General features: G+C 38.9%; 1 protein-coding gene across 6 annotated transcripts in view; it reads right to left on the bottom strand.

Moving 5' to 3' along the window:
• LOC134320706 (1-phosphatidylinositol 4,5-bisphosphate phosphodiesterase beta-4-like) overlaps positions 1–13,621 on the bottom strand; it is a 114,885-nt gene that overhangs the window by 48,731 nt on the left and 52,533 nt on the right. For all 6 annotated transcript variants that reach the window (XM_063002257.1, XM_063002259.1, XM_063002260.1 and 3 more), the window contains exons 5-6: positions 4,907–4,987; positions 3,266–3,325 (exon numbers count right to left, since the gene is read on the bottom strand). In XM_063002257.1, coding sequence (XP_062858327.1) covers positions 3,266–3,325; positions 4,907–4,987 — 141 coding nt within the window. The remainder of the gene's footprint in view (positions 1–3,265; positions 3,326–4,906; positions 4,988–13,621) is intronic.

Below are 13,621 nucleotides of genomic sequence, written 5' to 3'. Positions count from 1 at the left end.
TTTAGGTGGTGGATCATTCTCAGCACTGCAGTGACACTGACATGGTGGTGGTGTGTTAGTGTGTGTTGTGCTGGTATGAGTGGATCAGACACAGCAGCGCTGCTGGAGTTTTTAAATACCGTGTCCACTCACTGTCCACTCTATAAGACACTCCTACCTAGTTGGTCCACCTTGTAGCTGTAAAGTCGGAGACGATCGCTCATCTATTGCTGCTGTTTGAGTTGGTCATCTTCTAGACCTTAATCAGTGGTCACAGGATGCTGCCCACGGGGCACTGTTGGCTGGATATTTTTGGTTGGTGGACTGTTCTCAATCCAGCAGTGACAGTGAGGTGTTTAAAAACTCCATCAGCACTGCTGTGTCTTATCCATTCATACCAGCACTTCACACACTAACACACCATCACCATGTCAGTGTCACTGCAGTGCTGAGAGAATGATACCTACCCAAATAATACCTGCTCTGTGGTGGTCCTGTGGGGGTCCTGACCATTGAAGAACAGGGTGAAAGCAGGCTAAAAAAGTATGTAGAGAAACAGATGGACTACAGTCAAAATGGACAGTGAGTGTAGAAACAAGGAGGTGGTCATAATGTTATGCCTCATCAGTGTATATTATATAATCTATTATTTTTACCAACAATTAAATGATTATTTTATTAAATTATTTTTACCAAAATTATAAAAAATCGCTTTGCAAAACCATTTCAAAACTTGTACCTTTAGCTAAACATGTGCAAATCATTTAAAATGAGACTTTAACAGTAAACATCAGGTCAGTGTAGTGAGTCAACAGATTAAATATGAGATTCTGCTTGTTGCCTGAGACACCGAGTTCTTATCGTGTGTTTGAAAAGAATAATGAAAGAACCTATTAGTGTCAAATTCAATAATTAACATGTTCAGAAACTCCCAGGACTGAACTATAAAGGAAACAATGAGGGCTGCGTTTCAATCTGCACAGAGTCTAGAACTGTGACTCAAAACCTTAAGTGATCTCTAATTCTATAATGCTTAGTTATTGAATTAGCAAAACAATAGAGCTTTGTAAAAGCTTAATCTAGTTAGGCCTAATAGAAACGTGCGAGACAGTGATGTCCTACCCTATGTCTTTGTTCTGCTGTTTATAAGCTGCTGTAGGCAGAAATACAATGTGTCACCAAATGATGAAGTAATGATAGTAAAACAGAACACTTCCCTCTCTGTAAACAAGACTTACACCACATCCTAATCTGTGTTTGTGAGCACATACACAAATATATACTTAAACCCCCACACAAACACAGTTTTTTGGCATCCAAGGTATACACACATTTGACATCACGTAACTTGTAGACAGTGGGACGGAAAACAAAAGGTGCCAAAGCAAATAAAACAAAACTATAGGCTTATTCTGTTTTCTTTTAAATAGTACTGATTACACTATAACACCACCACCTACATGTTCTGCACATGCACTAGTCACGTCGCAGATGCAGAATTCAAATCACTAATAATGACTGTAGTGTGCAAGCAAAGTCTGTCTCAAAACACAATCAAATGGACTAAAATTCCACCAAACTTGTGACAGTATTAAATCAAGTAGCATTTTTAATGTCTTCATTTCCTGTCTGTAAACTATAGCATTAACATGACCTAAGACACGTGTTGGCACCACGGGTTTATGGTTTGTGCAATGTGCACTTCAATCAGCTAGGAAGCAAGACGATTCTATTTCCATGTTTGAGGCAAAATGAAAGAAAATAAATAGATACCTAATCAAAACTTACCAGACTGACTTTAAACAAGACCTCATGCTGGGCTTTAACTAAACTTCAAAGCATCCTGAATCTTACAGCCCATCCTGTTATCAACTTCAACAGGAATTTGTTCAAAATGAGCCTGAACTTATAAAGTCACACTATATAAATCAATTCATTTTTAATGCTTTTTATAAGTAAGTTTTTATTATGGTGGTAATATGTACAATGGTACCTTGTAACTTGACGTCCCCTAATCTCGAAACCTTTAAAACTCGACATCCTTCATCGAGAAATTTGTACCCTTAATCTCCACGTTTACCTCAAACTCGACATGTGTGCAACTGTCGTTTTGTTCAGCGCTTGGCTTGAGCGGTGCGATAAAACATCATCAAAGTGCGAATATGAGATGCATCTACATTTGTGTGGAATAACCATCAAATTCACTCTGAAAGCTCCACATGTATCTGAGTTTAGCTGGATTTACCTCACTGTTTCACTTTTAAACTTGCTGAGAAATAGTGACAATCAGCATTTGTGCACGTCACACTCCATAGGATTGTGCAATTTAGGATTGTGACTCCATAAAATTTACTGCAATTTTCACTTTGTTTACAATGCAAATTTGCACTTTAACTGCAATTGTTGTTACATATATTTTTCTATATTTTTCTTCCTTGTTTATATTTTATATACTTTTAAAAGACTGTTTATTATATTGTTCTCTTATTTGTACTTTTATTATAGCACACTCGTAGAGTTCCCGAGCCTCCCAACACACATTTCAATGTACAACTGCTGCTAACATTTGTACAAATGACAAATAAACTTGAAACTTAAAAAGGAAATAACAGCACAGCAGCGCCAAAGCGGTTTTGCCGCTTCTCATGTGAATGCACCCTTTACCGTACTTGCTAAGGAATACTGTATTCCAAGATCAAGCATCTCCATGATTAAGAAGCATGGGAAAGCAATAAAGAGGTAAAGGTGAAGTGCAGATTTTATTGTATTTTTTATTGAACTATATTTGTGTTATTTTCAGTGCATAAGTGTCAAAACAACCCCATTATTTCACATTAGCCTAAAATATATGCAGTTCTATGGAACAATGGAACGCATTAAGAGGTTTCCCATTCATTCTTATGAGAAAAAATACCTTGAAACTCAACATTTTTCAAACTCGATGCCACTCCCAGAACCAATTGCCGTTGAGTTTCAAGGTACCACTGTATCTGCTTACCTTAGTCACCTACTTAAATAACACAAATGGGCTTTGCTGGCTAACCATATCTATGTTGTGCAGTAGAGTTAGTGTTTGAAATGTAACAAAGCACAACAAAGAAAGTTGCACATTTGGCATCTATACCAGTTTCCAAAATCTAAAATTGGGACTTATTGTATCTTTGCTCTGTAGAGAAAGCCATTATTTCCCCCCCCATCTGCTCTAGTAAAGAAAGCCATCTTTCTAAGGCTGAGATGGGATTTAGGAAGAAAGGTCCACAATGAAATGACTTCTTATAGATCTCACCTTTGGCACTGCTCCAGCACGAACACTGTTTATGAGAGAACACTCTAGGACTTGGCCCTCCTGCAAGAAAGACACGAGAAAAAAAGCACATCCACATTACTCTCAAGACGCTGTGGTACGGCTAGAATACAGGGAGAAATTAAATTAGTGAGGACCGCTATCCTGTTACACATTAACATGGATTACAGCTGCGAGCGCAAGAGAACTGCCAGCTGTGCTCTCTCTCTCTTCATATACTGCGCTAACATGACAACTTTACAAATAGAAACATTAGGTGTATTTTCAGGCACACTTATCATCTTATTATTATGAGTTTTGGTTAATTATGCTAACAGAAAGCTAATACAGCAGAGTTTGGTGTAAGTTCATTATCTGAGTTGACAAGATCCAGTAAAACCAGAAGGATTTAAGCCGTGCAATCAGTTGTTTCCTGCATGTAAAGTCTTATGCAGACTGGACCTGTTGATTTTTCAGTTAGAAATAAGTTACAAAGAAAAAATTCTGCCAGTTTATTTATTCCTTTTTATTTTTTACCACGATTCACTGTGTGTGATGCAGGCCTCGACCAACCTCTCTGAAACACAGCCAACCATGTCTGCATGCAGACGCCTGACAGGTTGATAGCACTGCTAGTGATTAGAAACCTGAATCCAAGTGGTAGGAAGCTAGTGTAATTTACAGCTGTGCTAGCCAAACGCCAACTTTAGTGCACATACAGTAGGGAAGTGTTGTTATGGCATATCTATTATTTAACATTTTCTTTAGTGAGTTCATTTAGCAAATAAATTCAAATTGGGCAGTTAAATGATTTACATAAATTATTCTCTGTAGAGGGTGAATGTAATCATTTTTAAGAAAATAAACAAACATGGAAGTTAGACTGTAGACCCCATTATTGTATTTCTTTTAGATTTCTACAACTTGGCTTCATCTTAAACCATGTATAGAGTAGCTAATATTACATCAAAAAGAGTTTGATGTTCATTGAGTTTAGTGTTAATACCAATTAACTGCAGTTTTATGCAATTTGAGGGTAGAGTTGGTGGGTAGAGCTGTGGGTTACCAACTGGAAGGTTGTGGGTTCAAATCCCAGCACTGCAATGCAGCCACTGTTGGTCCCATGAGCAAGTCCCTTAAACCTTTCGGCTCCAGTGTGCTGTACAATGACTGCCCCGTGCTCTGACCCCAGCTTCCAAATAAGCTGAGATATGCAAATAAGGAATTGCATTGTACTGTACACGTTTGTGTATATATGACAAATAAGGCATTACATCTGCCCTAGATATCATTATAATTATGCTTAAAAAAAAAAACAGCAATATATATATAGGCTGATGGACTACATTATATAAAGTGCTGTAAAAAACTAAATTTGATCATTAGAACAGTTACACTACCCATAAGCTACTTAACTTAAAAGTAGTGAAACTACCAGTTTACTACTATAAAATGTAGGTACATCACTACTGATAAACAAGCTGTTAGTATAAGTTATTACATTATTCTGTTTGTGTAAATATACTCATGACTGCAACCCAGACTTCCCAGAATTAATATCCAGTACCAAAGATGTAATAATGCTCCAAAAAATTTAGTGTTGGCAGTGTCGGCCTTAAACTTAAAAATAAAAACTATGTTTACCTTTCCTTCACTTTTCCACGTAAGAAAGAATCCAAACTCGTCAACTTTAAAAAGGCAGCCGGATTCAAAGACAAACGGATCCTGTGGAACAGAATAATGAATGAATGTTGGTATAATAGTCAGTCTGTTTTGCATGATTCTTAGCTGATGTAAGGATGAACAGCAAGTCAGTGTACAGCTATTCTCACAGCAAGTCCATAGAGAAAAAACCTTAGAAACCATAGCTTAAAGGTTTACTGTCCAGTTAATAAAACACCCACCATTACCATTAGTGGGAATACCCACCATTACCCTTCCATAGTGGAAGCAATGTCACTGATTGGTGGGTTTTAAAACAAAGCTAAAATGAGACTAATGTGTAATTGTTACAGTGGTGTGGAAAGAGTAAACGCTGCTCTTCAGTGGCCTCAGTTATTGCATTTTTGTAACATTAAATAATTAAACGAAATGTAATATTACACACACAAAAAATCTGAGTAAAACACAACACATTGTTAAACATAATTATAACAATGAAAACAAGGATCAGTTATTTGTTAGGTCTGTGTAACCTTTTAGTGACAAAAATACAAAGAGAAAAATTCCAGTGTTTTGATAGACCAACTTAATTGCATTTTGCAAATAACATAACATTTAAAATATGATGGCTGTAACACACTCAAAAGGTTGGGATAGGGGCGTTTTAAGGACTCTTTATTAATTTGCAAACTGAGAATTCATATTGTTGCAATTTTGCAAGGGGAATTTTTGCCAACTCTTGCTTGATACAGGACTTCAGCTGCTCAGCAGTCTGTTTACACTGTTGTAGCCTGGCACTTGGTCTTGGTGAAATAACCATGGACTTTCCGGGAAAGAACATCAACTTGATGGCGGCATGTGTCTTCCAAAAATCTCAATAATTACCACATCGTCAATGTTAGCTTCACACATTATGAATCCCTGTACCATGACAGATGTTGGCTTTGGCACTTCTTACTGATTACAAGCCTGGATGGCACTGATAAATCAACATTGGTTCTTCCCAAAAAGAAGCTGAAACATGGACTCATTTACATTTTTGGCATTTAGCAGACACCTTTATCCAAAGCGACTTACATTACAGTTACAGTATACAGCCTTAGCAATTGAGGGTTAAGGGCCTTGCTCAAGGGCCCAACAGCAGCAACCTGGCAGTAGTGGGGCTTGAACCAGCGACCTTCTGATTGACTAGTCCAGTACCTTAACCACTAGGCTACTGCTTGCCCATTGAATCATTTGTTTGTTTGTTTATTAGGATTTTAACGTCATGTTTTACACTTTGGTTACATTCATGACACGGTAGTTACTCATTACACAAGATTCAACACTTTACAAGGTTATATCGAACACAGTCATGGACAATTTTGTATCTCCAATTTACCCAACTTGTATGTCTTTGAACTGTGGGAGGAAACCGGAGCTCCCAGAGGAAACCCACGCGGACACAGGGGGAACATGCAAACTCCACACAGAAAGGACCCGGACCACCCTACCTGGGGATCGAACCCAGGACCTTCTTGATGTGAGGCGACAGTGCTACCCACTTCTGCTCATCAAACCTAGACACACATTTCTTTGGGTCCATCTAAGATGAGCTGATGTCCAGAGAATTGATATATGGCTTTCTCCTTCAACAGCAGACTGTTAAGTAACAACTATTTTCCATAATGTGCTCGAGTCCATGTGGCTTTACAGTATTTACCACAGAAACATGGTGTTTTCTTATGCAATGGCATCTGAGGTCTAAGGTCACACATATTTAAAGGTGGTTTCTGGCCTTTCCTTACACAAACTAAATTCTGAATCTTTTTTTACGTATTATCTACAGTACATAGTAAAATACCTAAATTATTTGCTAGATTTGATCGACAATTCTTTCATAAAGTTTGGCACAAAGTGGTGAGCCCTGACCAAGCTTCGTTTGCAAAGACCGAGCCATTGGTGGATCCTCCTTTTATACCCAATCAAGTCAAGTCAAGTCAACTTTATTTATATAGCGCTTTTTACAATAGACATTGTCTCAAAGCAACTTTACAAAATCCAGGACCAACAGATACAAAAAACCCCTGTTGAGCAAGCCGAGGGCGACTGTGGCAAGGAAAAACTCCCTGAAAATTACAGGAAGAAACTTTGAGAGGAACCAGACTCAGCAGGGCCCATCCTTCTTGGGTGGCCTGGAGGATACTTTAAATAAATACACAATTTACACAGAGCATACAAACACAGAATTTAATCATGATTCCTTTACTTGTTACTAACCTACCTGCCTATAAGTTGTGTAACTTGTATATTCTGTACATTTAGACACACTGTCTTTTTTAGTGTGTTGCAGGCATTAAATAAAATAAAAAAAACATCAAAATAATTTCTTTGTAATCTTTGTAGGTTTCTTGCTGGCAGCCGGCATATTGCTTCATATTCCTCAGTCGCTCGGCACAAAAACAAACTTGAGTTCTTAAGTCTGTCTGCTGTTCAGTATTTAAAGGCAAGTCAGGGTTACCCTGAACTCTTTATGTGAAGTGTTGAAGTTGTGGACCACAGCAGGTGGTTTGGCAGCAAAGCAGTGAAGAGTGATAAAGGTTTCAGGAAATACAGGGAAACAGACAGGTTTGATTATTATGGACCAACAGACAGGAAGAAACTCTCTCATCACTGCACATCAAATAGTCCTCTGGGAGAGCACTTTCACTCTGACAGAACACTTAAGCTTTACAGCAAGTCTGAAAGACTTGAGTCTGTGCCATCAGTGGTATTGAACACAATACAGGACACTGTCAACTCAGTGGATGTTCCTTTTTCTCAAACACAACAATACATCTACAGAGTTTATTACAATTTTAGTTGTTATTTTAGTCATGTATGTGTATACAGTGAGGTAAGAACATTACTGAAATTACAGTCATTTCTCCTTTTCCAGTTTTCTTCTGCATTTTTGCCACAGTAAATAATTTCTGAACATTTAGCAAAATATGAGACAAATTAACAAGTTAAAAAATAAATAAAGTAAAACAATTTCATTCACAAACCCAATTCCCATTAGGGCATTTTGTAAAAAGCAATAAAACAAATTTCAGTGACTTTATGTAAATATTTTAAGCTTTATTAAACTGTGAAAAGCTTTCCTGTGTTTTGGCTGACCAACTTCATTGTTTTTTTCTTGCATTTTCTCCCATTTTCCTCCTGATTTAGAGCACTCAGTTTTGTCGTCTGCTGCTACCAGAGATACCAGATTGCATCCAACAAGAGCACGTCGCTGTACACGCCTCTTCCGACACGTGTACAGCCCTCCTCTTCTCGACCCTGCATTCTGCACGTGCGTCTCTTCCGCCAATCAGGGTCCTTACACAGCGTATGAAGACCCACCCACACATTGTCTGACCCCCACTCTGCAGATACGGTAGCCGCTAATTAGAATCTGCTGCAGGCACTGCCAATTATGCCCGCTAGATGGCGTCCAGCCGACCGGTGGCAACACCGAATTTCGAACCGAGGAGTTCAGAAACTAGATGCTAGCAGCAGAATATCCCGCTGCGCCTTTCATTGTTTTTTTAAAAATATATAATCCTTATTAAATGGATACCTGCAATACACTTCAAAATTGTAACAGGGCCAAATTTAATGAAAATATTTCAAAATATTTTAATATATTTGAAACATTCCACAACAAGTAAGTGAATAGGTAACATGTGAAGGTACCATAATTGGGTAGAAAAGGAGGATCCAACAAAGACTTTGTGAGAGAGTTTCAAAAAGAACATTAAAAAGAACATTTCTCAATGCCATACTGCAAACAATGAATGTGCATGACCTTTAAGCTGTCAGATTCAAAAATGACACAAAAAGTGGCAAACATTGCAAAAATAAAAAAGCTTTGTAAAATTCCTAGGGCCAAATTATTTACACAACACTGGAGTTGGAAACAACATTCACAACAGTACAATTGCCAACACAGCAGGATTATATCACAAGTTGAGTTGTGTTAATTCCAGACACTTAATGGTGTTAACAAATACCTTATTGGTACTTTAAAATCAAATTGGACATAATCCTTTTAGACCATGTGTCCATTGTAATGACATAAAAAAAAATAATAATAATAATTAAAACATTCGATTTGTTTTTGAGTGTATTCCAGTCAGTAAAACAACATTTTTATTTTCTTCCATCACTGGAACATAATTGGGGTCTGAACGGGTTAGGAAGAGAGATTCCAGTGATTAAAAATTTGCAAAGCCTATAAGCTGGAATTAGTAAGAGTAAAAATCTTAAAGAACTACATTTTGACTTGAAGAATGCAGGATCTTAAAAAAACTTTATACATCCAAACACGCATAATTCAAGTGTTTAAGTCTGCTTCAAGTGTTCTTCAAGTAGAAAATAGTCTGAATAAAATTTCTCACTTGGTTTAAAGAAAAAAGCATGTGCTTGTAAACATAATTAGGCTAATTTAGGGTACTAATGAAGTGTAATCTGTTCATTAGTTTCTTTACGGAAGGCTAGCCCGTGAGGTTTAACAATGACAATGACTTTAATGAGCTTCTTTGTTAATAAGTAGAGGCTTACTAGCTTTCAAAAGCTAGTAAATTAAAAACCGTGGTAACTATGTTGTTCCTGTTAATTGAACTCTTTGATCTTTAGACGCAGTATCTCTGATAAAAGATTAGAAGAATGGGAGTTTATTGCGAGAATAGCAATGAACATCTGTACATTAATTCACAGGTCTTTATGATATGTATTTTAAGGGCTTAATAAATTGTTTCTTCATCCTGGGTCATAAAACACTTTTAAATTATATTTTGACCTAAAGTTTGTTTTATTTAAATTTGCTTTATCCTAGGTGTAATAATTGAATACCCTGGACAGGATGCCAGTCCACCACAGGGCTTTGAATCTGGGCAGACATCAATTTTTTAATTCTGTCCAAGGCTGCACTGATTTAAACATTTTTTTAAAGTTCACTTTTTATTAGTTTCTATCTCTGGTTTGGTGCAGAAAAGGAAAGTTTGTTTGTTTGTTTATTAGGATTTTAACGTCATATTTTACACTTTGGTTACATTCATGACAGGAAACGGTAGTCACTCATTACACAAGGTTCATCAGTTCAGGTTCAAGGTTATATCAAACACAGTCATGGACAATTTAGTGTCTCCAATCCACCTCACCCGCATGTCTTTGGACTGTGGGAGGAAACCGGAGCACCCGGAGGAAACCCACACATACACGGGGAGAACATGCAAACTCCACACAGAAAGGACCCGGACCATTTCTCAATGCCATACTGAACATACTGCCATAAGGTTCCACTTAGCCACCATGGAAAAGGAAAGTGATGAATAATAAAAATGCAGTGAAAAACACAGCAGAAACTAATGAACAAGTGATTCCAATAAAAACTTCATGCTGTCATTTCTGGCTGACTTTTTTCCAAAGGGAAATAAAAAGTAATGGATCTAAACAAAGAAACAATCGAAGTGATACCACACAGTGCTGGTGCACAGATCATGGATATCACTGAATCAATTACTCCACTAAAAGAAAAAGGAACATATCTGTTCCCTTATTCCTTTTTTCTTTTGTGTTATCTCTAAAGAATACAACAAGTGATCCCCCCACCCAAATAAATAGACATTTAAACATTTACATTTTCAGCATTTATCAGATGCTTTAATCCAAAGCGACTTACAATTATGTTTGAATACAGTTTGAGCAATTCAGGGTTAAGGGCCTTGCTCAGGGACCCAACAGTGGCAACTAGGTGGTAGTGGGGCTTGAACCAGCTACCTTTTAATTACTAGTTCAGTAACCACTAAGCTACTGTTGATAATATTTGGATATATTCAGTTTCCGGCCACTGGAGGATTCTGAAGCACCACACTACTCTCCTTGTACTCTTCCGTCACTTGTGCCAGACAGCAGAAGCTACTGATGCAGTAACAGGGAGATAATACCCCATCCAGGGCTGGCACCAACTCATAGTTGGCTAATATATTCGCCTGCTGTGCCACTTGAATACCGGTATTGTTTTTTGTCATTAGTTGTATGGTTGCAAACAGCAGCTTGACGTATTGACCTTGTGCTGTATGGAAGGTATGGACAGTACCAGCCCCTCTGGCCCTCCCTAAATTCAAGCAGTTGTCTGAAGGTGTTAGTAGATTCCCACAGTGGTTTCTTGTCTGGCTGCTTTTAGTCACTGCAGTTGGAAAAGAAAGACTTTATTTCCAGTTTTGCAGCGCAGCTCGTTGCAGTTCAGTTTTATCTGGAAAGGTTCGTCGTCATGACCGTCCACAACACTCTGCAACTCTGATAAACACCCATCCTGCATCTGTTCAGTGAAATCTCCAACACACCAGGCCAGACTTATATGAAACAATGGATCCTTGTAGAAAGTGCTGAGACTGAACTCCTCCATGGTCTTGTCTACTCTTTTTACCAGCTCGTGCAGCTGTGAGTGACCTGTAGAGATTTCCATGCCAAACCTCTGGACTCAGATGTTGTCTGTGGTGCTACAAGTGAGCTAAAGGAAATGAATCTAGACCCTTGCTTACATCCTCATCATCGCTTAGGCACTTCAAGGCTCTAGTCCCTTTTTTTAATCTGACTTCTGCTCATGCTTTCAGCACGATGAGGACCTAGTGCTATTTGTCACAGTGAACCCGTTCGCAATACTGATAAAAAGGCATGAACTACCAACAAATATTGACTTACACCCTAATAAATTCAATTTTAATTATTAAAAGTTGCCACACATGGGCAGAAAGAAAGACCATGGTGCAAATGCCCTTTAAGGCAACAGCCAGCACATAGTTGGTGGCCTGCTAGAAAAATCCACTGTCTGCTGCCCTGTGGGAACAGGATGAACAGTAAGTGCTCTCCCCGAGATCCCTGTCTTATTTACACCCTCACTCCTCGACCAGGCATCTGCAGCGTTAATCAAGAGACTTGTACCCTGCAGGGCAAATCTGATAATGAGATGCACTACAATGTTAATTTTTCTCCTACAATTCAGAGAATACATTTCAAGATATCAGCAGTGAGGTTGTACAGACTGGGTGTCAGCTTTTCCTAACTAATAATCTACCTGTAAATAAATGGTGCTATATCTCATACAAGTACCGACCATGATGGTAGCATTGCACTGGCATGCAAAGCACTGAACCTGCCATCCGTACAATGTAGCCTGTATGTGCAATTTCTAGATCTCACAACCCTAATTTATTTAAAATTGTATTTATGCATTTTCTCTCTGTTCTCCCAATTTACTGTAGCCAATTAGTCTTCCGCTGCTGGGGACCCTGATTGCATCCGAGGAGGGTATATTCGCCTGCCCCACGCCCCCTCCGACACGTGCGCAGTCCCTCGACCCCTTCTTTTTCATCCATGCCTCGGTGGATTCACACACGAGGTCAGATATCTCCATGCTCCTCCACTTCTGCATGGCCCTGGCACAGCGTTTGAAGACCCTGTCCACTTATTAGTCCGGTCTTTTCCCACCCAGCAGACTTAATAGCCAATTTTGCCTGCTGCAGACACTGTCAAATGTGCCTGCTAGAGGGTGCCCAGCTGACCAGTAGAAGAGCTGAGATTCGAACCGTGGAGTTTAAAATCTTAGCGCTGGTGACATCCCTAATTTTATTCATGGTTCTCAGGGCAAAAGATCTATTCATTATTATTTCACATCTACTGTACATAATATTGTGAAAAGATTTAGGATATCCAGATGTCCCAGAGTGTGTAGCTGGAAATCATTTATATTTTTATTTATTTTATTTTACCTTTTCTCCCAATTTAGTGTAGTCAATTTGTCTTCCGCTGCTGGGGATCCCAATTTTTTGCAGCTAAGATGGGTATAGTGCTGCTCACGCCTCCTCCGACCCGGGCACAGCCCTTAATGGAACCCTTTCCCACCCATGCACTCTGCACAGGCCTCCATCCGCCAATCAGGGTCCTTACACAGCATTTGAAGACCCCGTCCACCTATTCTGATCCTCCCTCCCTACAGGAACTGCCAATTATGCCCGCTAGATGGCGCCCAGCCGACCGGTGGCAACGCCGAGTTTCGAACCGAGGAGAATCTCGGCACTGGTGTGCTAGTGGAAAATCCCGCTGCACCACCTGGGCACTGGAAACTAGAGATGGGACGATCGATCGGCTATGAATCGGTATCGGCCGATTTTTAATCAAAATATGCTATCGGCGATCGGCAATATTTCCTAAAAGTAGCCGATCGTGTGATATATAAAGATCACGTTAAGTTAACAGCTCAGTGGATTGATCCAGACTTTGAGCTACGAAGCACCAACCATCACATCACCATTCATCAACAATCGTACAGAAACCATCGTGAAAGCTCTTACGATGTAATTTTGCTGATTGTAATATTTACTTTAAAAAGATAATTCAACCCGGTCACATCTGAGTCGATTCTATCAGCACGTTATATAAACTCCTGGTTCACTTTGGTAAATCGTAAGCGGTTCTTCCTTGTGATGTAGATGAGAACAGAAAATGTTACAGAGCCAATCCGAGGCAAAAGTTTATTCATTACCAAATTCGTTAGTTCAGGATCATCTGCTGAACTTTTAGAAAACTTTTAGCTCCTTAGAGTCCACGAGTCTGACTCGGTTACAGATCTGTGGTAATAGCAGTTTAATTAAGCTTTTTAATTAAGCTTTTTAATGTAAGAGTCACACAAAATGT

Source organism: Trichomycterus rosablanca, chromosome 9, assembly GCF_030014385.1.
Source record: "Trichomycterus rosablanca isolate fTriRos1 chromosome 9, fTriRos1.hap1, whole genome shotgun sequence".
Taxonomy (NCBI): Eukaryota; Metazoa; Chordata; class Actinopteri; order Siluriformes; family Trichomycteridae; genus Trichomycterus; species Trichomycterus rosablanca.
The sequence above is the reverse complement of the archived record's forward strand: the minus strand, read 5'-3'. Positions and strand labels throughout refer to the sequence as shown.